General features: G+C 45.3%; 1 protein-coding gene across 1 annotated transcript in view; it reads right to left on the bottom strand.

Moving 5' to 3' along the window:
- CACNA1I (calcium voltage-gated channel subunit alpha1 I) overlaps positions 1 to 23,489 on the bottom strand; it is a 148,036-nt gene extending 124,547 nt beyond the window's left edge. The window contains exon 1 of the mRNA XM_062491357.1: positions 23,209 to 23,489. Within this exon, the coding sequence (XP_062347341.1) occupies positions 23,209 to 23,489 (281 nt within the window). The remainder of the gene's footprint in view (positions 1 to 23,208) is intronic.
- Between the last annotated feature and the right edge of the window lie 1,275 nt (positions 23,490 to 24,764).

Genomic DNA, 24,764 nt, shown 5'->3' with positions numbered 1-24,764 from the left:
TGCCACCAAAGGCCAGAGCTGACTTAAGTTACATAGGGAGCCTGGAGGGACCAGTTCCCAAGCCAGGGAACACCAGATGTTCAGCTTCCCCAGGGTACTACAGCTGCACTCTGTACACTTTGAATTCCTTTCCGGTATCCACCAAGCAGTGCTTCTCACCACTGCTCCAAGGGAAAGCAGAAATGTCAACTGCGGTTGCAATGCATCAGTGAGGGGTGGGAAAAAATAGCATCAGGTAAAGGAGAACTGTAAGAGACAAAGGAGAAAGCACCCTGGAGAGGTGATGTGAAGAGATTAGAGAGATAGAAGCAGACATACTTAATAAGGCAAGAACTATCAAGGTGATAAAACATTAGATAGGGACCAAGGTGTCTAAAACATAAAACAGATGGAGAGAGTGGTTTGGGAAGAAGGCAAACACATTTATATTCTACTACAGGAGACTTCAAGGTAATGTTGCATATACACTTGAGTGCTTTGCCTACAAACCCCCATCTCTGAAGAGCACAACATTCATTCTTCCTCCTCTTTTAATCAGGGCTCTTTCACAAGAGTCTCATCTTGTCTCCTGCCCAGACAGGGATAACCCACAAGGGAGAGCTTGGCCAGATGATAAATAAATGAATCAGTGTATCCCTTCCCCTCTGCCCATCAGGCTGTGCCACCCGCTGACAAGTGAGCACCTCTCAAACTCCCTCCGTGTTGTCAAGCTGCTGAACAATCGTTTTCACCTTCTAAACTCTAGCTCAGTGCTAGGCAGAATTATTACAAATTGTCATTTTCTTTAAGCAGCCTCTTAGGCAAATTAGGCACTTTATCCAATTTGAATTAATCCCTCCCTTCTACATCTGTCCTGCCCTCAACCTAAACTCTCTTCAAAACTGCTAATATCAGCTGTACCCAAACACTTTTTTCATTTTCCCTTTTGACTTATTTAGGTGTACAGGATGCTTCTACTAAAAAGTGGGAGTGGGTTTGCTGATGATCCACCCCTCCCAATCCTTGATCACCTTTGTCTCCATTAGCACTGGTCTGTTACTCTCAGTATAACACCTGTGAACGAGGACCAGCTCCTGGGGTTTGAAAGCAGGCTTTACCAAGCAGATAGCATTTGTTTGTCATTCTCATTTAGAAGTTAAATAAGTCTCCTCCCTGACCCTGAGTACTTTGCTATCATTTCTTGGATACCCATCAAAACTTGTGTTCATTCATCCCATTGCCTTCCTTCCAGACTGCATCATGCTTGCTGTGTTTTATTAGGTGTAGTCCTAAATAGACTTCAGAAAACAGCTTAGTAGGACTTAAAACCTGGAATTATGTTGAGTCTAAAGAAAGAGTCTTGAGAACAGCACCCACAGCTAAATCCATTATAAAAGAAACATTGGGTTGGGAGGATAGAAGGACAACTTCATATAAAATAACACAAGATACTTCGAATACGATTTTAAAGAAAAGTCAGAAATAAGTGATTCTCTCACACAAACACCCATCCAACAGCTAAAGAAAACCAGTTCCATTTAAATCACCTGCATCTCTTGCTGGCATATATTGGTGCTATGACTAAATCATAACTCTAATGTGTGGGAGCTCATTGTGAGAGTTGTTGTGAGAGTACAGAAAATACTGCAGATCTGGTTTAAAGCTACAAATGGGAAAAGCAATAGTTATGCAACAGGTCTGTGCTGCCTTTGTGCTATGGAACAAAAACTTCTGCCCAGCCAGTGCTTTCCTTTAGCAGCCTCAGGCTGCTGGATCGCCTGTGTGCTGGATTGCTGTGCTACAAATTTGTCCTCAAATGAGCTTCAAGACTTGGCTGAGCCTCCAACAAGTAAATAAAAGTTGGTCTAGATCTTTCTTTATAATCATGGACTGTAACTATCACAGTCCAGAAGGAAAAGGTGACCATAATTAAATGTTTAGACCAAAGGCTCACATACACTCAAAAAAGAGAGGGAGATGACAAATGAAGAAAGCCTTGAAGTATAATTCAGTGTACGGGTTAATCACAGCCAGGCTAATGTGTCCAGCCAAGGGTCCCCCACTTGGAGGGCATTCCATCCTCTCAAAGCAAGCAGTTCATCTCTATGTTGAATTTATTTTCCCTACAGATGAGAGTCAGAGCCTATATTTACCTCCCTCTTGTGGGAGATCTCTACTCCCAAATCTGTGTTCAGCAGGAGGGATGGAGGATGAGACACCACAGAGCCTGGACAGGGACACTTGTCCAGCCTGTTCCCTCAGTGCCCTAGGCAGCAGGTAAAAACATGGGGTGGGCACCACCAGGTGCTGAGACTGTGGTCTCTAACCCCACACACTCACTGATCATGAGCAAGAAATCCCCACCAAGGGGTGTTGAGTAGAGCAGACCTTGTTTGCTCCAGAGCTGGAGGTCCCATGTCCCCCTAAATGAGAGCACACTTCAAAAGGACAACTGTCTTGAAAGAAAGGGGAAGGGGGGATGGCAGATGGTAATAAGAATTAAGCAGAAAGGATGCTTAAAAACAAAACAAAAACCACAATTGACCTAATAGTTCACAGACCCCCAGTCTACACAAGTCAGGGAGCAGTCAGAATAATATAAGAAAGACAACTAAAAATGAGCATCTCAAGTGGGACCAAACATCTGTCCAGACTGGGCAGCAACACAGCTGCCCAGAGAAGTGTGTAGAAATGGGATGAGCAGACACAATACTTCCCTTAGGCACTCTTCCAGCTGCCAACCACTCTCAGCTCAAGGACTTCCTAAGCCAAATCAGGTTTCTATATTTTTCACTTCTCCTTCATGGATTCCTCCTAATGAGGGAGGATTGGGAACAGAGAATAACAGAGAATAACAACATTTGAGGAGAGCTAAGGTAATGCTCAGTAGCAGTCTTGATAGAGGATTACAGAGAGACAGAATCAACATGCAGGCTTCCCATGCATAATTTAGTCAGATATGAACTTCCATACTGCTCTTGCAAATTCAGCTACATGTTTCATATCTTTGGAAGAAATCAGACGAAATGCTGCTGTCTTGTACTATGGCTGTTATCAATAGCGTTAACCATGTATTTCAGTACCTAGGAACATTTACAAAAATGATGGGGGTAAAATCCAAAAGGTTTTCTGAACATTTTCTCTCTGTGAATACCAAAGGGTGGAAAAAAAATAGCTCAGGTTTATTGGAAGCCATCAATCCTAGGTAGGGATGCTAGTTCATTATGAAAGCCTGTCATTTTGTCGCCTGAGATAACATTTACTTTTTGTTCACTCCTTCACATTTATTAACTCATGCTGGTATCGACCTGTAGCACATCATGCCTTTAAATACAGTAGCAATTGTCTGTGTCCTGTGATATTTTCTGATGCCAGACAGAGCAATCAAGAAAACCTGGAAACCAGTCCCAGGCTCACTTCCTTCATGAACCACATCAAATGTACTTCACATCCTTCCTTCCATTATTGCCCCACTCAAAAAACAAAAACAAACAAACAAAAAAAAAAAAAAAAAAAAAAAAAAAAAAAAAAAAAAAAAAAAAAAACAAGCCCAAAAACTAACACGGACTTGCTTACCTGTTGCCTGCAGACCTCAGCTGAATCAGCAGCAGGAACAGGCAATTCCACCATCTTAGAAAAAAATCAGGCATGGTTCACAGGGACAGGGAGGCAGCAAAGAATGGTCAGGGCACACCATGCACAGGAAGATCACAAAAGAAATATGCAGTATCTGAAACCCCTAAATGAGGTCTCCAGAGCTGAAACATTCAGAATTAAGTCTGGACTCCTTTCTATATTTAAAAACAACATCTACTACAGGTCCCGAGATTTTTTTTTAACGTAACCAAAGCCTGATCTAAATTACCTAAGTGAATTTAAAGCTGGATTTGCAGGGCATGGGGAAGGAACTTAGTAGTTACTTGCTGTCTTTTTTAACTTAATGGGCATGGTTTTCTCTCCCTTCTAGATTCTGTTCCCAAACTAGGTCATGGTGATTACACATATACAGTCTAAAGGCAACAGCTCTCTCTGCTCTTATGGAGGGAAGGGAAGCAGGAAAAGCAAAGGGTGATGGCACTGCATAATGGTATTTGTATATAGGCAGAATGCAGGATACAGTGGTCCAAAACCTCAAGAGCTAAGACAGCTGAGCTTTCTGATTTCTCTTGGGCTCTGCCATTGCCTGGATCCTCCAACACCCTGTGACATTCATTTCACTTCAAGAGTTTTGCCTTTGCCAGCCAAGGTGGGATAAAGTCAGAGAAATGCTTGTGGATAGATTTACAACCAGATTCTGTTCCTGCATTAACTCAGTTGAGCTCCAGGCTTCACTGAACTGATGGAGGTGAAGTCATCCCACTCCCATAGCAGATGTCAAAAGGACCAGGCACCAAGTGGAGGATGAAAAGGGCTTGAGAGGGTCAAGAAGACACATTGGTGTCTAAAGGGGATAGAGCCACACCCCACCCCAGCAGCAGGAGAGGAGAGCAAGACTCAGCTGGAATGAAGTTGGTCACTGTGTAACAGGTACTGTGAGTTTAGGGAACAGGGAAAAGAGGAAGAATGCATGGAAATATGAAACAAAAGCAAGCTAAAGCCTCAGAGGTTGAAGAAACCTGTCCTTGTGTCAAGTCCAGCACAACTACAATCTCACATCTGGAGAAAGTAAGATCCTGGAATGACTTGAGATAGAAGATCATCTGGTTCCAATTTCCCTCCTTCCCTCACTCCCACTAGATCAGGCTGCCCAGGGCACTAGAGATAAGAGGAGAGAGGTAAAGAAAAGTTACATGTTGTCAGATTTTTTTTTTTAATTTCTTTTTATCAGCCAAATTTTTCTTGTCCCTTCTACCCAGAATCTCACCACCATTGAGAAAATGGCTTGACAGAGCATCTTAAATATTTCATGGAGCCATCAGGATTGCAATCCTTCGCTCCCCATCTGCTTCAGCCTGGCCCTGCTACCTTCTCAGCAGGCCCATGGCAGACTGCCTAGGCAAGGGCTCCTTTGACCCTCCTTTCTCTCCATCCACATCTCTGTCCTCTCTTGCCCTATTAAGACTTAGATTTTTTTTTTTCCTTCTCTCCACCCTGCCTCCAGAGAAATCAAGTCCCAAACTGAATTTCTTCCTCCCTTTTTTCACACTTCACCCTCACAATTCCCTTTGCATCAGTTTTCAGCCTCTTCATTTCCTCTTCTATTAATTTTCAGTTTTATTTTCATTAATGAGATACTGCCTTAGGTCAGGATTAATAACCCAAATTTCAGACACCATCAATCCATCAGTAATCAGGTGTGGGCATGAGGAGCCTGGCAGTTCATTGTGAAGGAGAAAGACCCACTGGCAAAGCTGCAAGGGGGCCTGGGGAGCCACAGAGCTGAAGGAGGGACAGACAACCAAGGGGAGAAGAGCCTGGGGCAAGAGAGCAGTAGGGTTCCCTAAACAGGGCTCCCCTGGGGTACCTCACCTGTAACAAGACTCAAGTCCAGTTTTCCCAAGAATAGGGTGTTTGCACTGAACCCTGACAACAGAGGGTTTCTTCTCACTCCAGGTGCCTCTGGCTAACACAGGAGTATTTTTGGCTGTTGTGAAAAGGGAGCTGACATGGGACAGCGAACCTCTCCATGGAGAAGCAGCTGCTTATTAAAGCAAGGAGACATTCAGCAAGCTGCACTCTGAGAAACAGGATTGTTTCTTCACCATTTTGGAGCTCCATCCCTGAGCAGGGGTTTTGCTCACTGAGGAGCCCCTGCAGCAGTTCCATCCCACATCACCTGAACTGCTCAAGAACTATAAAGTGGTCAACCCCACGTAGAGGAACATCCTAACCTCTTCTCCCTCTGCTACCACTGCTCCTTTTTTAGACATTATTTCCCCCACATTAGATGCTGAGGGAACAGTGATTCAACTATTGTCTCCCCATCAAACAAGGGGAGTCAAAGGAGAAAAGTGATATTGCAGATAGAGGATGATTGTAGGCACAGACAAGTGAGGGTCACTCCAGCTGCACAGGGGCTCCTGTGTCACAGCAATTCTTAGAGAGGAAAAGACCACGGCAGGTAGTAGGGCAAGACACTGGACCACAATCAGAGAACTGGAAGGAGCAAGATGTGGAGGGGCAAAGGGTGAAGACAGTGAGATTTGGTAAGGCTGGTCCCCAGCACCCTGCAATGGAACAGTGTGGCTTACCCAGCTGAGGGGCCAAGGCAGGGACAGCAAAGGCACCAGAAGGTAGGAGGTCTAGAAACAGTCAGATCACAGGGCAATGTGAGGTGGACAATGGTAAGAAAATCTTATGGAAGAGACAGAGCTAAACGAGATGAACAGGGTTAAAGTAGCATCCTGTATCTTTTCCTTGCTAGAAATCTTTCTAGGTCACATTACCTGTGATATCTTGTAATCAAGGATCTTTTGACATTTCTGCTACAGGACTATTAACACACTCAGAAACAGCTGAAGAGGAAGCTGATTAACACCAGACCAGCACAAACCCAGTTCTGTTCCCATTTTTCTTAATGGAAGTACTGCCATCGGTTCTGCTGCCTTCAGTCCTACACCCCCACTCCTGGCTTCCCAGAAAGTTCTCTCTCTCTCTGCTTCGTTGTTCAGGCAGAAGCTGTGACAGGTGTTCTGCCAGGCTCCCACAACTTGGGAAAGCAACACATTATCCTGGGGCAGCAGGTAGCAGGGAAGCTGTTTCAGCCATCCCCTGTGGGGGACTGAGCTGCGGAGAGGCCCAGGTGGTGAAGGGTGCAGGAGCCAAGGAAAGAACACAACAGCAGGAGACAGAGCTCCTTTGCTCTGCATTGTTTTTAATCCCCTCGCCACTCTTCTTTGCCTGAATGGAATTAGAGAAGCAACGAGGGAGCTTTACTCTCAGGCACACCATGGCAACACATCAGCTTTAAAGGCATACCAGCTCCTAGGAGCACCAACACATTGCTTCCTCTCATCCCCCAGATCCTCTTTCCCATGCTGTCTCCACGCTCCAGGCTGCCTGGCCATCCCAGGAGGTTCTCCCTAGCAGTTCTCCCTCAGACAGCTACACAGAGGACCAGTGAAGTACCCAAACTGGGAACCTTCACAATGCTTAGACTGTTGCCTCTTCTCAGGGACCTTCTTCTTCTTTCCTTCCAGCAAGACCTGCCACATGAGCATCCCCATGGAGCAGCAGCATCTCACCCATGCACAGCCAGCAGCTAGGCACCAGCTCCTCTGGGAGCTCAGCTCCCTGCCTGCAACTAGAGGAGAAGGCAAATTATGTTCTGCTTTGTCTCCTCTTCCCACTGTGCCTTTGTGAAAGCAGAGAAATGACAACAGCTGCCTCCCTGTCTGGGGGATGGGGTGGGAGGTACGAGCATTTGGGGGAAAAGAGAATTAATCTGAACAAAGCACAAGCCAACTGAAGCCAAAACTCAAACTCAACTTGCCAGCTCAGATTTAATTTTGTTTCAGGAAACACCTGGTTTGAACCAGGTGCAGCAACCAGCACAGACACAAAGGTTGTTCTTTACAGTATACTCACCCTGACCAAAACAAGAAAGGTGGCCAAAGTTCTGCAAGAGAGGGCCTATTCTCTGTTCTAAAATTTACACCCCAGTTTGAGAAACCCAAGGGGCCTTGCACTGGGCTTAGCAAAGAGAACTCTGAGTCAGTGGAGTGGTGTGAGCTCATTAACCACAGCACATATGACTCAGATGTTTGAGCACCTGCCTGCACTAAACCCAGCACCTTTGGAGGCTCAACACACCTTGCATGCAGCCAGCAGGCTCGTGCCCCCCTCTGCCAAAACAAGGCTCTCTCATTACCAGCCCATTTCCTGTGTAAAATCTCCCGTCCCTACAGCACCCTACCCCATTTTTTAACCAAATCACACCTCTAATCTTCACTGGCTGCCTGGATGTGGCATCCCACAGGTAGGTGCCCAGAAAGAGTTTGGAGGACTTCACTCCCACCATCAGCACAGTTTCTTGCACTGGTGATTTACACTGGGATTTCAACACACTTGAAGAACATTTGTGAGCTCACTGATTTTAACTGTCTCATGCCTTTCAGTGCCTACCCTTACAATCAGTGACTCCAGATGGCCCACTAGATTTCCAACACCATGACCTAATATCTCCAGACTTCCCTCTACCACTTGATCAGTAAAAACATATTTAAACCTTCACCTTCCCCTGAAAACCTTTTCACTTCCCCCAGGATCTTAAACACCAGGGAAAGCCCCCCCCCCCCCCTTCTCCCTGTATCCCTCTGGCATCACCCAGACTGATACATAGGGAAAGGCACAGCAAACCTCTCCAAGGGATAATTGCAGAGGAATTTACCAGTAGGTCAAATATTTACCCAAGACTCATCAATGCAAATGTTTCTAATCCTGCATCTTCCAGGGATGGCAAAGGATTGGTGAGTACACCTCTGATTTATACAGATGCATACAAATTAGAGTAATAAAGGACTCCGATGATTTATTATGTAGTAATTGTATCACTTAGTCAAATACCTTTGTTGTGTGTGTGCATCAATATAGGAGTTAATAGTATAAAAGCAATACATAGATTGCACTAACAGTTCCTTTACTTTCTTCTGGCCAACTGTCCGTGCATTTTGGTGTTCTGACTGCTGCTTGTCCACATTTCAGAGACCCACTCTGGCTCCATGAGGTGCATGAGGCCTTCCCACAGTTTCCAAGCACAAGCTTGTAGCTACGTGCCTTAGGGCATCAGGCACAAGCAGCACACTTGGTGGGGAAAGGGTGCAGAGATAAGTCTATAAATACAAACCTACTTGGGGAAGCAGCAGTGTCAGTGTCACAGAAGAGGTCATTCAGTGGGATGACATAATCCCAGGTGTAACTATTAAACCCAGCAACTAAAGACTTGGCATCAGATCCTCTACTGGGAATGCCTTTGTGTTCCTAAAAAGCTGCCTGAGTGAGACCCACAAAAACATCAATCACCAGAAAAGAAAAATCCTGAGTCCAGTGGGGAGAGTTGTCACAGCAATGGATGAGGAAATCCTTCACGCATGCAAGCAAGAATGGAAATGCCATAGGTACAAGACAAAGTCTCAAGTGCACAACACTAATCAGCTTAATCGTGCTCGAGATGTACCCAGAGAAGTCAAGTGTCTGGGGAAGGAAATAATTACTTTTGTGCTCTCCTGCTAGATCTGTCTAACCTGTCACCTTTGCTTCCACTGATGGGATCACAGACACCCTCAGTCTGGTGGGGGACATTCCAGGTCATTCACCCACCCATCCCCTCGCTTCCATGCAGGAGAAGTGCCTCCATGTCTATGTTCCCAGTGCTATCCCGCACCTTCCTGCTTTCCCAGCTCAGTGCCAGCTTCCCCAGGGCTGCGCTCCTCAGTCCCTAGGAAACCATGCCCAGAAATGCCTGGACACCAGTGTACGGGGTGCTCAAACACACCAGCAGTGAGGACACTGATTGCTACCACAGCCAAATAATTCTCGGGCATTTTTACTGCCCAGAAACTCAGGAGTGTGTCTCTCTCGGGTTGTGCACAAGAGGGGTGTGCCAAGTGCCACAGGCAATCTTTTGAAATGTAAAGCTGGAAGGCTCGATCCTAGCATGACAAAACAGGGACTGCTGGTGGATTTAACTACTCTGTAAGAGACACCTGGTATTTATCCCCACTGCATCTGTCTCAGTGGAGGGACGATGTTGGCACAGGCATTAGCTTCAGGGGCTTGCAGCAGTTTCTCTGCTCAGCTCCCTCCCCTTCCCCTGATATTGCAGGGAAAAAAACAGGGCACAAACCACAAGCACAGTGCTCAGTCTGGGAACAGGAAAGAAAACGCAGGGACAGCTCACGACAGCACAAGGACAAGGGGACACAAAGCCACGTTCAGACAGAGCAGAGAGGAAGGAGTCAGAACAGAAACACAGATCTGCAAACAGATCTGCAGACAGAGATTGTTGGCCAACACAGATGATGAATTTCCTTCTGTCTGTCCATAAACCACAACCATGCAATGGTGGCCTGGCACATCTGAAGTGATTGCAGCCCTGGCATTTATGACTCCTCTCCAAGAGTCAAATTCAGCACCACAAAATCCTGAAGTGCCAGCTCACTTCAGGAACCTGGGTCACAAGTATCAGGAGTTTCCTTAAGGTGTGAATAACCTGAAAGCTGCCACCTGTCTCCTCCTCATAGAGCAAAGTCCAAGCACAGACAATGTTACTTCTGCGTGCCTAGAGCCTGCTGAAGAGTCCCATGGAGCAGGATATCCTAGAGCAGACCTCCCCATCCTTTTGAGCCACCTTGTAGCCCTCAGAGGATGTTCTTCAATGGGAAGTCCCCCTTCAGCCAGGGAAGAGAGCACATCATTCCTTGTGCAGTTTGTGTATGATCTGGATTCATGTCTCACACCCAGATAGAGAATCCCTGATGTGACAGCTCAGGAAAATCAAATGAAGTGTCAACCCTCTTTCATTTTCCAGTAAAATAACCCCCATATGGGAGAAAACACAGTTTCCCCAGACATCTGCCACACGCTCCAGAAAAATGCATTACAGACATGCCACTAAGTGTGAAATAGATTTTTAAAAGTTAAAAAGCTACTGGATATTTAAAGGATGTGTGACATATCACAATATGCTGTAAATGCATTTTAAAGAAATAACAGCACCTCAAAGATACTGTGTAAGGACGCAATTAATTCTGTGCTTTGAAAAAAAAAATCCTGGGTTATGGTTTTCTGGAGGAGGAATTTTTTTTTTAAGTACTTACTTTAATAGTTAATTATTGCATTGTAGGGAAACTTGAGGCTTCAGAGAGAGCTGACCTATATGGTAGAAGGCTGCATGCAGCTACACTGATAACACTAATTTTAATTAATCCCACTACAAACTCTTCTGCCTTCCAACACCCTGTCTCATTTGCTTAGAGCTTCATTTGATTGGCAGCTTGAGCTGAAACTTAGATAGGAGGCATGACTGCTACAAGGAAAAACTTAAGTTGAATGTCAATGACTACAAATAAAAAAAAGTTATTTTGTCTGTTCCTAAGTATCCCAGATGCTTGGGGGTTTTTTTTGCCCAGCACTTTCTGCTGGATGCTCTGAAACACTGCTTCCATACTGGGCAGCAGGGTAACCTAAGAGCTCTTTCACTCATCCTCTAACAACCATCCAAATGGAGATAAATTAGCAACTGCCATAGCAAAAAAAATACAAAATAAAAAAAAAATTTATAAAATTGTGCTTTGAATATGCTCAGGAGAGACTGTTTGACATGACTCAAGCCAATAAATTAAGACAGAATTAAGGATGAATGTGGAATCGCAGTTTCTCCCTCTCCACACCACCTTCACAACACAACCTTTCATTACATGTTCAGGTCTGCCCCCCAGGATCCCTGCACCTACAGGCAGGGATGGCATCAGTGAAGACAGCAGCTTACAGGAGTTTGCTGGCAGCAGGCAATCAGAAATATTCAGGAATGCAAAGCATGCAGGCTCTAGGGTAGGGACAGACCCCACTCCTGGAGCTCTCCCATCTCACCCCTTCTTGCTGCAGCCCTGCCTCCACTTGGGCTCCCTGCCCTTCTCAGCCAGCTTCTGCCATCCAGACCTCCTCCTCACCCAGCCCAACCAGTCCACTCTCCAGGCTGCTCCCTCACGCCATTGCTGCCCAGTCCCCCACTCTGGAGGCACATACCTGGTGGATCAACTTTTCACTTCAGATCCCTGCTGGCTGCCTGACCCAGTGGCCTTATCTTCCTCCTGGGCTCAGTCCTCCAGTATCCTTCCCCAGAGTTTTTCCTGGTGCCTGCCTCCCAAACCTCAAATTAAGGTTTTATTAATGGATAAAAGACTGTTACAATGGAAAAGGTGGACAGCTTTTGAAAACCATGTTACTAACTCATGTAACAATGGAAACCATGTCATCCATTTCTTCTGTTCTATCTGTGTTCTGGCCCTTGTATGAACTGTGTGAGATTCTTCAGAAATCCTGCTGGGCAGGAAAAGAAGGGAAAACATTACTCAGCACCCAGCAAGAAAGGAAACATAATGTAAGGAGTTTGTCCCCACAGGGAAAGATACAGAAAAAAGAAAATTGGGGAACTGTAGCATGGGTTGAAAAAAATGCTGCAAGTAAGCAGAAGACTGCCATCTCCAAAGGATTTTCCTGTGGAAAACAAGTGGGATAACATCTAGAGCCTCATCACTCACTAAAATCCCAATTCCAGAGAAGGGTCCAGATGGGAAGATAAGAGCAGTTGCCAGCACAGAGGCTGCTAAATAGTAGGTCAACAAGTACAGAGAAGAGAGGTGCAAACTCCAAAGCTGAGAAGGATCTTCTTCCATCAAGAAAATTAATCAGAAAGGAGCCACAGGGAAAGAAAAAGGCAAGAAAAAAATTGCCTTCAGGGAAAAAAATTCCTTCATTAAGAAATATCACAGTTGGCCAGTGGCACTGAACATCAGGCAGTACCAAAGGCAATATATTATTACTGTTGCACTTCTATAAGCCTGTCTTTTTTAATATAACTCACTCTTGACAAATATTTTCAGGGTCTGGCCTGAATCTTACATGTGGACAAAGCAGAGCCTGCCAGAATCACCTAGAAACCCAAGAGACTTACTCAAAGCAAAAATTACATCACAAGTTGTTTAGTATGTGGACAAAAACAATTACATAGAAACTGCAATACATCATAAACCTACTTTTCTCAACTATGTTTTAGCTTGCTTATTGTCAACAATTCTTGTTAACATCTGCTAGCTGGCTGGTAAATGATCTGTAGAACATTTTGTAGAAAATAAGGACACGGTACTCTTAGGGGAACAGTAAAGTGAGGCGTTCTTGGCTGCAAAGCAAGATGCAGGATACAGGTAAAGACAGGGAGCATTCCTTTTGGGGTATGTGAATGATGGGAGACAAGGCAGATTGGCCAAGTACTGATGTTTCAGTACTCTTCCAGATAATAAACAGGGTTTAAAAGATGAGCAGATATTTTGGATCTTTGATGTGAGAAACTATCAACCTCTGCATGGAAAAAAAACTACTTCTCCACCCTCAAATCTTGAGCTCCTACATCTTTCATGCCATGAAAGAGAACAGCTGCTGTTTGTTGCAAACTGCCTGTTCCAATAGAGAGGTTAATATTTTACCATGTGTTTTCTTTCCTTCCTTCCCTTCTTGCCTGTTGAGGCAAATCTCAGAGCTAGCATTACAAGCACTGGATTCAGCAGCTTTCTCCTGGATGAATTTATACTGATGTTAGCCTTTTTAATTCGTTACTCTTTGAGAAGAGAAATCCCCCAAGAGGTACATTTGGTTCACTCTACCTCTCACAGCATCCAGCTCCTACAAGAAGTCTTAAAGCCCTTATAGTAATTCAGCTTTTTTTTTTTTTTTTTTTTTTTTGCTATCCTGGGGAGACAGTGATAAACAGTACCAAGTTAGTAAAGATGAAACAGCCCTCCCAAATGTCCAGGGGTCAGGAACAAGGCTGAGACAGCACTGTTGGTTCAACTTTTGTAAGCAAATCCTTGAGTACCTTGCCCAGCTTCCAAGCTGGGGCACAGGGCCAGGAGATTGCAGCCACCCAGCTCCCAGCCAGCATGCTGAGCTCACATCTGCCTGTGCCAGCCCATGAGAGCCAGACCTGGTTAGCAGGGCTTAGCAGAGCACCAGCTACATTCCAGAGAAGGTCAGGGCCAGCTGATCCAGCAGCAGGTGTCACCCAGGCTGGCTCAGGAGGTGGTCACCTCCCAGCAGCCTGTCCCTGCTCCCAGGTAGGTGCAGCCCTTGGGCTCTGCTGCTCAGAAACGAGCTCGGTGCTCCAGCACGCTCACGGTTTGGGATGGGGATGTCAGAGAGCATAGGAAGATAGCAGCTGACCTGGGCTTGGTATGCTCTAAAGGGAGATGGCAGCAGCCTATGAGTACAAGGAAGAAGCAATCCCACCCTGCCATGTAGAAATCCCCTCCAGCTGTTTTTCACAGGTAAACTCACACCCCTGCAGAGCCCTGGCCTTCTTCCTCATTCTAAATAAGCCAATGAATGATGTCCTCTGTTTAAATCCCACCTCCAGGTCTCCCCTGTAGGCCCTGACCTTTCACCTCAGGAAGCCTAGTGTCCACAAATACTAGCCAAAAGAGGCACTTAGCAGAGGGAGCCAATTCAAGGGCAGGAACAGTCAGTGAAGACAGGCTGCTAGCAGCAAAACCCAGCAATGACAGCAAGGGAAATAATAAAAGAGAAGGAAAATGACAGACTGCCACAGAGAGAGAGGAAAAGGGATAGACAGGGTGGCTAGTCACAGGGGAGTCAGCTAGAGGAGTGCAGGGACTCAGAAGCATCAAATCACTCGAGGAGGGGGAGCAATGGCTTCTTTTATAGACTGAAGCACAGTAGGTGATGACAAGGGGAGACTGGGGGAGAGAAAACTAAAGGAAGAAAGGATAAGCAGAGAGTGTGATGTATCATTAGCCAGGACAGATTTATCTTTCCTCTCAGATGAATTGCAGTATGTAAGTGCAAATGGCACCATTGTCTCAGGGGGACAGATGGTCCCCTCATCACAGCTTTGCTCATCCCCCATCCCGCCTGAGGGAGCTGCTCCCCTCCCCAGTCTGCACTGATGCAATGGGCACAGAGAAAGCTGGAGAAGGGAAAGGCAGGGAGGCCAAGCCAAGCTTTCCATCTCCATCCCCACATGCTGACCTTGCAGTCAGGAGGGGCAGGTGAAAGCTGGTGCTGTTCCAGCCACAGCACTGCACACAAAGTCTATCCCTCAGGCCAGCCAAGCCATCCAAACACCAATGCAGGTTCTCTAGCACAAGGCTTACATTGCCATCACACCACCTTCTTCTCCAGTCCTTGATGGCAGGCAGAGATCAAGCACTCGCGCTGAGTGTCTCAGATCTACCAGCTGCCTTCAATACCATTGATTTCAAGGCTTTGCTGAGATGCCTGCCAAAGTCAGCAGGGAATTGCATCACCTGTCCCCAACCTAGATAACCTCCATTATAACCCCCTAATGTACCATTCCTCATCAGTCTTACATCTTCACCATCACACTCCATCTTCCATTTTACAAGTCCAGCTGCACTCTCATCTGCCTTCCTTTCCCATCTCAGCCTCATTCCCTGGAGACTGGTCACAGCTCTGATGTCTTCTTGACCCAGAATAAAAATCCATCCCCCTCAGCTAGTCTGTCTCCTCCTCCAAAGCATTTACTGCGATGGTTCCTTCTCATTTCCACAGCTGAGCCCAGAGAACCCCTCCAAGGAGGGAATGCAGGCAGGGCAGCAGTCCTTTCCTGGTGGGGGAGCACAGCTGACAGGAGGTAGCCCAGCACAAACTAACAGCCCAAGGAGCAGCAGTGACAAAGGGCAGGGCAAACCCCAATCCACCACCAGATCTGTCCCTCTGAACAGACAGCCCCAGCTGGTGGCCCTTCCCTTCCTACCACTCTCACCCTCATCCCATCTCCCCCCACCAGCCAGAGGCTGTAAAACCCCATTTAAGAGAAGCACTTGTCAAACAGGACCTCCTTCAGTCCTACCCTCAGCAGACAGGAAGCACAGGAGAGGCAGGGGCACAGAGATACACCAGGCACTCCAGAAAGGGGCTGACCAAGGTGCTCCAGGCCAGTCAAGACCAGTGGGCAAAGCAAGCACAGGACAGAACTGGGTGCAAGCTTGAGCCTGGTCCATCCTGTACCAGAGCAGAGCCTTCCTACACCAAAAGAGAATGCCTATCCAGAGAGAGTGTTTCTCCAGGACCATAAAGATCTTTCCAGGTTAGAGGCTGACAGCTAGACAGACCCTTTGCTCCTGTTCTCTCCATAGGTCTGTAATGGGCCAAGTTTTTCATAGTCTCATTTTAGCCACCAGCATGCCATTTGCTGCAGAGAAGCTTACCTGAAGCAGCTCCTGTGGAGTATTATGCTCACAACCCACAGCTACAGGCCCTTCCCCATGGTCTAAGGTGGGAAGGGTGTCAAGTCCTAAAATAAGCAGAGGGTCAATTTGTTAGTGGTTAATTTCATTAACTCACATTGTTATAACAAGACATGCAGTTAGAGGTCTGGTCAGAGTATTTTCTGGGTCTTGAACTCAAAACGAGCCTTTTTATTGCCCTTTCTATTCCTACAAGAGCCCCTTTGGCACTCTAACACACCCTGCTCCAGTGTTCACAAAGGCTGAAAAAGGCCAACCAACCATTTTTCAAAGAATAAACGGTTCTCATCTCCAAGGCAAAATATATTCCAGTGAATAAGCACAATACGCTCCAGAAAGGTTTTTTAGCATTTGTTTCAGTTCAACAATGCACTCCTCAGAGGGATGGGGATGTCCCCCAGCACAGGCACTGCTACCATCCCTGCACCCCAACTGAGCACACCATCCCTCTCTTTTGGCCTAGCACTACCAGGTATCCCCAGAATGCCAGAAATACACAGTGCTGTATGACAAGCTCCCCAACCTCACCTGAAGAGCAATGGCTGGTACATACAGGTCTGTTCTTACTAGGTATAACAGAATAATGCTGATTTATACCAGACAATTATATGACTTATCGTCTATGCCCTCTTCCCTGCACCTTCCACATTCATTGGCCATAAACCCAGGGACCGTATTAAGGCACTTCATCAAAAGCTGTTGCAGTAAGGGTCCTAAGCCCTGCTTTCCCCTAAAGCATCAAGGCAAGGAGGCCTACAAGGTCTTTTCTTGGGTTTGAAACATATTAGGGAAACAGGGCATTATAAACACACAGCAGAAATACCCCTCTCCTAAACCACAGGCTCCTCTGTGCTTTGCAGTTAGCCCTTCCTCCAACAACAGAAATCTATCCTTCGATAACAGAGCTTTGAATGAAGACAGTAAGGATGCACCACGAATTTTCAGCTTTATTTCCAATTTTGTTAGACCCTACAAACATTAACTCTTCAGCTGGAGCCCTGGTTTTGTACATGCTGCTGTCCTGCTTCCTTTCCAAACCATGGTCTGTGAGCTCTCGCTGTAAAGAAAAGCCTCCAGGGAATGAGCTAAAGGGATGGAAGGCAGGAATTTATTCTGTTTCAACATTTGCGCTTAGATACACAGGGCCATCTTGCAAGCCAGCCAAATTTAGACCTCATCCCTTTGCATCTGCCCACTTGCCTGAAGTTGCATACATCTCACATACACACAACCCAGCCAATTTCTTACAGATCTCAAGCATGCAAATCCCCTCCAAACAGATCCATCCCTTGTGTGCTACTAATGACAATGCACGAGTTTAAATTCCATTTGCACCACATCTGACTGTGCAAATGGTTCCTCTAAACTTCCCCTCCTAAATTTGCACATCAAATGACCCGCAAAAATGGCACTCCCTTGTCACTAGTTTTGTGGAGACAACTTATTTCCCAGTTACTTGTGAAGGCCCTAAGCTCTATCATGCTTCCCCTGTCACCTTCCTACAAACCACAATCAGGAAATGGCTATACTAAGAAAAAGCTGGAATTCAGAGAACTACTTTTCCCCAATCCAGAGTCCAGGCAGATGGGGTGATTCTTTTCCCACAAAACTAAGATTACCTAATATTTCATTATGGAAACATTAAAATGTTCAGACTGTGAAATTTCCAAAACTAAACCAGTTCCTTATCTTTGCCTTCTTTTAGAGCATCTGGGAAACCAAACAGCATAGCAATCCTAAATGCAAACCCTACAGCCTGGTATCCAGAAACTACTTTTTTGCTAAAGGAAGAACAGGAACTGCCAGAGATCTGCTTTACCCTCCAAAGAGAGGAGTCCAGTTAAGCACACTCAATTCCCTGCTGCAGTCTGTCAAATATGTACAGAGACCTTGGATGGTTTCCAGACAGGTAGAGTTAGATGGGGTAAAGCCTATCAGCTTTCCAAGGGGACAATTAACAGGGAAATTAAGGGTCAGTTCACAAGGGTAGGACATGTCTGCTTTAAGGCACATGGCTAACACCAAAGGGGAGGAGAGCACTTGATGACAGATTGATCCACTGCATTCAGTGCCTTCAAATATTAATCAAGATAATGGACAATTGACTTATTAGAAGTCACCCTTATTTGCTAATAGCAAGCTTCATTACAGCAGGGAGGCTGGCAGAGTGGCAGAAAACTCAGCAGAACCTAAAGCAGTCTTGTTCCCTCGTAAAGCTTGAAAAGCATCTGGCACATGCCCATGGGAAGGAACATCAATGCCCCCAACACTGCACACCCACAGGTGAGCTCTGGCCAGCTCAGTTTCCCATGCAACAGGAGCAACTGCAAAGTTGACTTCAAATGTTGTGGAGTACAGAGGGGTTAGATAATCTCTTACAGAAAAAAAATTTAAAAATTGTGTACTTGATGGGGCTTGGGTTTACAGATATTCCTTCTTGGCTGGAAGGAGGGCACAGCAGCAACATCTGCCTGGTTACCCAGAATGATACAAAGCTGCCAAAAGTCCTCAAACAAATGCCAGACACATCTTCATGTGTCTTCTGAGAGAGACTTTTTAAGAGAGGCAGGAAAGCTGCCTTTAAAATGGAGACACATGAACAATGTATACATTTTACTGTTTTTCAAATATGCACATAAAAGCTGATACTGATGACCTCAAGAGCAGAAAGCCATGATCCTTAGGTCCTCGAGAATGATGAATGCTGCTTAAAATTCATAAGCCACTCAATTTATGTATTACTATACTTTCTGGTCACATTTCCAATCTTCTTTCTACCTACTCGAGACACAGAAAACCATTATTTATATATATATATATATACACATACACATATAAAAAGAAAAGCAAAACTCAGATGATTACAGGAACCCCAGCCTCAAGACAGTCATCAATTACTATGAGAGTTGCAATAAATTTGCAGATTATGCTTGTTTATTATATAGCTACATCCAGTTATTATGAATACTGTGTCCAGAATTTGAGAGTGTAGAAAGTTTAGGCAGAAACAAGTACAACTTACTACAGAATCTGCACACAGAACTTCACTGGACATGGGCAAATTGCCCAAACTGGTATTTGACATGAGTATATTTTACACATACAACACATATTCACCCAAAGCTTAATGGGCATCAGATTTGTTGTCCCCTTAACCACACAGCACCCAAAAAGCAGTGATTCTGGCAAGCCCCGAGTCCCCAGGCACCCTGGCACCACCTGCCACTGTCACTGAGAAAAATACCAATCCACACACACATATTTTTTCTCCTCCAACATTTGATTTTTGCACTCAGCTCTCAGAGGGCAGTGCCAGCATGAAACACCTCTATTGCCATCACCAGCCATCCCATACTCCACTGACTCATACATAAATGATGCCTAGGGCACCAGGCAGGAAAGAGGTGGGGAATAAATGCAGAGGTTGCCTGTTTCCAACCAAAATGCTCAAGGCCAGTTCTGTTTCTTTGTGCACACAGTCCAAGCTGACAATGCTGTCAGTAAAAGCTACAGGAAAGGTACCTCCAGCAGCAAGGCAGGATTTTTAGCAGCAGGTTCAATGGCAAAGCTCCTGTTCAGTGGATTTTAAAGCTAATGAACTACAAGGCAGCTCCTCACTACACACAGTCGTATCAGACTTTAAGAAGTCACCCTGCTCAATACTCTGTAAAACACAGTTCCCAGCAATAAAAATTAAGTGTGCATATAAGCTTTTGCTCATCTGGGACCTGACCTGCTGCTCCACACCACTGAAATCAGCTGGAAATGCAACACTTCACTGCTTGAGAGCAAAACAGAAGCCCAAATAGCCAACAGCTTCACCATTACATAAAAAGCAAGAAAATGACAGAGTATTGAGAACTGCAGAGCCTCTCATGAGGATCCATTTGTAGGGTGCCACGTGGCATACCCATTAGTTAGTCCCAAATATTTTATAAGCTCATAAGATAAATGCTATGCAGTTGATTTGGAAACATATTTTTATGCTTTTCATCCTATTCCCCATCCAAGCTTGACTTCAAATCCTCTACAACAGAGTTTAGGTTTTATTAAAAAAAAAAAAAATCTTCCAGCCATTCTTATGGCCATATCTCAAATACTGACTGTATTAACATTGTAGCTGCAACAGCTCCATGATCTACAACTCCAAGAGGCCCAGTCTTCAGTTATCAAAACACAAATTAACCTAAACAACCCAGCTGGCTGGTTGCTCATGTGTGCTGCATCACAACCTCCTTTCTAATCAGGAGACAAGCCAGGCTCCAGGTGAAGCCCTGTGTTGCATTGCATTTCATACCCAGCTGATACAGCACTTACCTGTCTCTAATAAGGTATAGTAGGAATTAAAAAAAAAAAAAAAACCTGCTTCCCAATAAACAGAGGTCATTCAAGCATTCATTTGTGCCGTATGTAAATCCGTCAAAAAAAAAAAAAAAAAAAAGGCAAATTACCAAACTTGAAAGCATCAGGCTCCTTTTCACCACACACTACAACAGCAAAAAGTGCAGCAAATATTCCCTTTGGGGACAAACACCCAGACTTTCACAGAGATCATAGTCCTCTTCTTAAAAGGGAGTTAGGATCTACAACTTTTGCAATGACATCATCACACATCTCTACACAAATATGCTTCCAGAAGCAATTTTAAAGCAAAGAAATAAGTGTTTCTTTCTCCTATTACTGCACTGCAGCAAAGCAATATGGCAGCTGTTTAATAGCACATAACAAAATTACAGGACTGCTCACAAAAAGAAAAATAATCTTCAGGAGAGGGGGATTTAAGCAGTTAGAATGCTATTACCTAAATTGAAATTTGGTGGTTAATGACCTCGTGCTTAAAAAATTGTTACATAGTCCTTAACTATCAGAGCTTCCATTTTAAATCTCATTGACAGTACTTCCAATAACAGCAATCAGGAAGCTCTAGCCTAGTAAAAAATTCCACAAGAAGATTAATAGGCCTTTAATTAATGTCCCAATCTTTTGGCTGAATCTTCATGAAAGGCCAGGTGTTGACCTATGACAGTGATTCTTCTTGCCCCTGCTTAGCTTAAGCACATTGGAGATCCAATAGCTCAGTATAACAAGGATGAAAAGCAAGCAAGCAAATCAATTCCTAGAAGACATGATTTGATTTTCATAGAAGTATCACTAATGAAGGGTCTGATTCCCAGCCAGGCATCTGCCACCAGGACATGCAAATGTATCCTTTTCTATGGTGCTGTTAAAAAAGGCCTTCAGGGTGCAGAAACAACCCCTCATTTGAGAAAAAAAAAATAATAATTATTCATTGCATGAGCCTTTCAAAAAGGGGAGCACAGTGGGTTGAAAGGAAATGAGAGGAGAGGTTGAATCCTCACCTCTCAGTCTCCACTAGTCATGCAATCTCCCAACTTCACACAGCTGAGCTGAAAGCTCAAGTTTGACACAACCCTTCCAAAAGGCTACCAGCAGCTCCACCATTGCCCTTCAGTCCCTGGTGGCACTTGTAGCCACATGTAAGTTCCTCAACAGGTGATTGGATGAGACTTTTTCCTTCTTTGTCTAGTTTCTAACATGAAGAAGTCCTTTTCTAAGTCAAAGAGCACATTTGTCTACAGATTAGGAAAAAAACAACACTTAAAAACTAAAATAGCCCAATTTCCTGAATAATATTTCCAACAACTTAAAGAAAACTCCTTACTATATACCAAATTGGAGGGATTATTTTGAGTGACTTTTTAACCAGCAATAAAGACAGGCTCTTGTCTTCTTCCCCAACAACCTCCTTCCTTCATTCAAAAGCAAGCCTCCATCACAAACCCATGCTGTTTCTCTTCTTTCACTTCCCAAATCTAGCCTTTTATCGTGACACAAACGTCTCGTGCTTTACGCTGAGTCTTACTCTGAGTTCTGCTCTACCACATGCTGGGACAAGATTCCCAGAACATAATAACTAGCACAGGCACACAGTGATAGAAAGCAATGCATAATTCAATACAAAGTTCTAAAATTTTATAGAGCAGCCAGTAGAAAGGAAAGCAGAATATCTAAATCTCCAGTGTGTTCTCAGCCAAAACCTGTGTTAGAGACTGCAACGTCTCTTCGATGGCTTTTGAACTTTAAGACAAGAACTCAAACACAAACCTTTGCCTACACTTGAAATTAAAATAAATCTCATCCATTTAAGGTCAGCAGTTACTGCTAACACTACTTCAAGTCCTCACCCGGGGTTTGTCTCTTAAAGCTGAAAATACACTCTTGGAAACCATTTGCTAGTCTCCACTGTACGTCCAGACATTCAGATTTAATCTAGAAGCCTGTACAGCACAACCAGAACACACATCTTTATAGATAATACCCACCTAACTAGGAACTAAGAAACTTCCAGGTAGAAAGTGCTGCCAGAGATTTCCAGCTAGAAATATGTTCACATAAAATCTCAGACCAACCTCTCTGATGACTCATCATCTTCTCCATTTCCTCCACACCATCAGGGATCCCACAATTCAAGGAACAAAAGCTCTTCTCTACCTAGTTTTTATTCCAAATCCAGCTCAGGAGCCACAGAGCCCAGCTGGTGATGAGCTGTGCAGGTGGCCATCACGTGCACTGATGGGCTGCAGGGACCCTCTTGCCATCAAGGCACTGAGTGTGATGGATAACACGTGTGTGATTGCTGACCATGGAAAGGAGGACATGCCTGTGTCCCAGAGATCTCTCCCAGGGTGTCTGGAGCACACCTCTCCTATTCATTCCTGGATTCCCATTTTCTCTCCATTCATTCCTCCCATTCCATCACAACGAGACACTGGCAGGACAGTGACATGTACCAAATGGAAAGGCAAGGGGTCACTTCGGTTTCCCCACAATCAGGATGCAGGAGGAGAGACGGTTCCCTCATTAAGGGCAAGGTAAGCTCTCAGTAAAGCCTGTATTTTCAGACACCTCCATCATTCATGGCAGTCTGACAAGTTCCTGGGTTTTTCCTTGCCTGTCCCAGGCAAAAAAGGAGCTGAAAAGGGGAAGAACAGACCTTTCTAATGTACCTCTCCCCACTCTCAGACGCTGTGCCTGGAACTGTCAGCAGCTCTTTCTCAAGTCCCTTCTTTCATAAACAATTTATTTTGATCACACACCAAAACAGCAAAGGTTTTGCTTAAACACAAGCAATAAACAAAGAAGGTTGTTTAATGTGTAGTAAAAGTTATTCCTTACTTGCAAGGCACCACAGAAGGGCAGGATCAGGGGAGGATGGGGCAGGAGGGAGCCAGAGGCAGGGAGGGAGAAGGGGCAGCTCAAAGGATATGGGTTGCACACCATTTTGATGCACCAGCTCCGTGGGCTGGTGGTCTGCTTCAAGCAGAAGAAGACAACTGGTGCCAAGTCTGGGTAGGGGATGTCAGGATCCGGAGGAGAGGTGACTTCTTCATCCTCCCCCAGCTCCAGGGAAGATGGTGGCTGCTCCGGTGGCGTTTGTTGCTCTGAGATCCCCAGATCCACAGGCTCCAGTGGGCAGATGGCTGAAGTGTGAGGGGGCTGTGGGCCTGCGGGCCAGGTGGAGGGAGGCTGGGGAACGTATTCTGCCATGCCAGCCACAAGTCAGAACCCCTGGAGAGAAAGCACAGAAGAGAAATTAAATCCCACAAGAAGTCGGCAGCAAAAGCACAGCACATCTGTGCTCTCCTAGCAAGCCCAGAGCAGGGGAGAGGTGCAGGACTGACAGCTCTGACAAAAGATAAAACACTTGGTGCTGAAGTAGTTTCAAGCTCCTTTCTGCCAGTCACTCTCTCCACCACCATTTAAACCATCCCTGTAACCCCCGTCAGAGTGCTGAACCATCTCAGAGGATGGTACCAGCTCTTTTGGAGGCAGCCTGAACACCATAACAGAGCATAATGTTTTGAACAGTACAGGCCCATCCTGACACAACAGAGCCATCCTGCTCTTGCAGTCCCTTACAGAGTCCTGCCAACTCCAGGTTCAGCTTTGTTGGCCCAGCTTTCCCACCCAAAGGCACTCTGGGCTGGCCCTGTGTCACACCATTGCATAGACTCCATCAGACTGACCCTGACAAATGCATGTCAAACCCATCCACAACAGTCACTCATTCAAACAGCGAGCTGTAACACAAGCCAGAAGTGAGATTAAACATTAAGCACCTTTTACTTGAGCTTGTTGAGCTATTCTACGCTGGAGGAGTGAAAACACCATGAACACGAGCTGCAAAAGTTATTTTACTAAACAGAATGGTCAGAGAGCATGGGTGAGCATGAGAAGAACAGGTCTCAAGGCTCTCACTGGCAGCCTGTGCTGGTTTTGGCTGAGGAAGGGTTAATTTTCTACACAGTATTTGGAGTAGGGCTGTGTTTTGGATTTGTACTGGAAACATTCTTGATAACACCAATGATGTAGTTACTGCTGAGCAGGGCTCACACAGCACCAAGGCATTTTCTGTTTCTCACATCACCCCACAAGCAAGTTGGCTGGGGATGCACAAGAAACTGGGAGGGTTCACAGCCAGGACAGCTGACCCCAACTAACCCAAGAAATATTCCATATCATAGGACATCATTCTCAGCACATACAGCTGGAGGAAGAAGGAAGGAAGGGGGACAGCTAGAGTGATAGAGTTTGTATTCCCAAGTCAGTGTTATGTATGATGGAGCCCTGCTTTCCTGGAGATGGCTAAACACCTGCCTGCCCACGAGAAGACGTGAATAAATTCCTTTTTTTGTTTTACTTGAGTGCACAACTTGTGCATTACCTATCAAACTGCCTTCTTCTCACCTTTGTGCCTTTTTCTCCCTTTTACTCTTTTGATTGTCCTACCATTCCAGCTGGAGGGCAGTGAGCAAGTAGCTG

This window comes from Cinclus cinclus, chromosome 4 (genome assembly GCF_963662255.1).
Source record: "Cinclus cinclus chromosome 4, bCinCin1.1, whole genome shotgun sequence".
Taxonomy (NCBI): domain Eukaryota; kingdom Metazoa; phylum Chordata; class Aves; order Passeriformes; family Cinclidae; genus Cinclus; species Cinclus cinclus.
The sequence above is the reverse complement of the archived record's forward strand: the minus strand, read 5'-3'. Positions and strand labels throughout refer to the sequence as shown.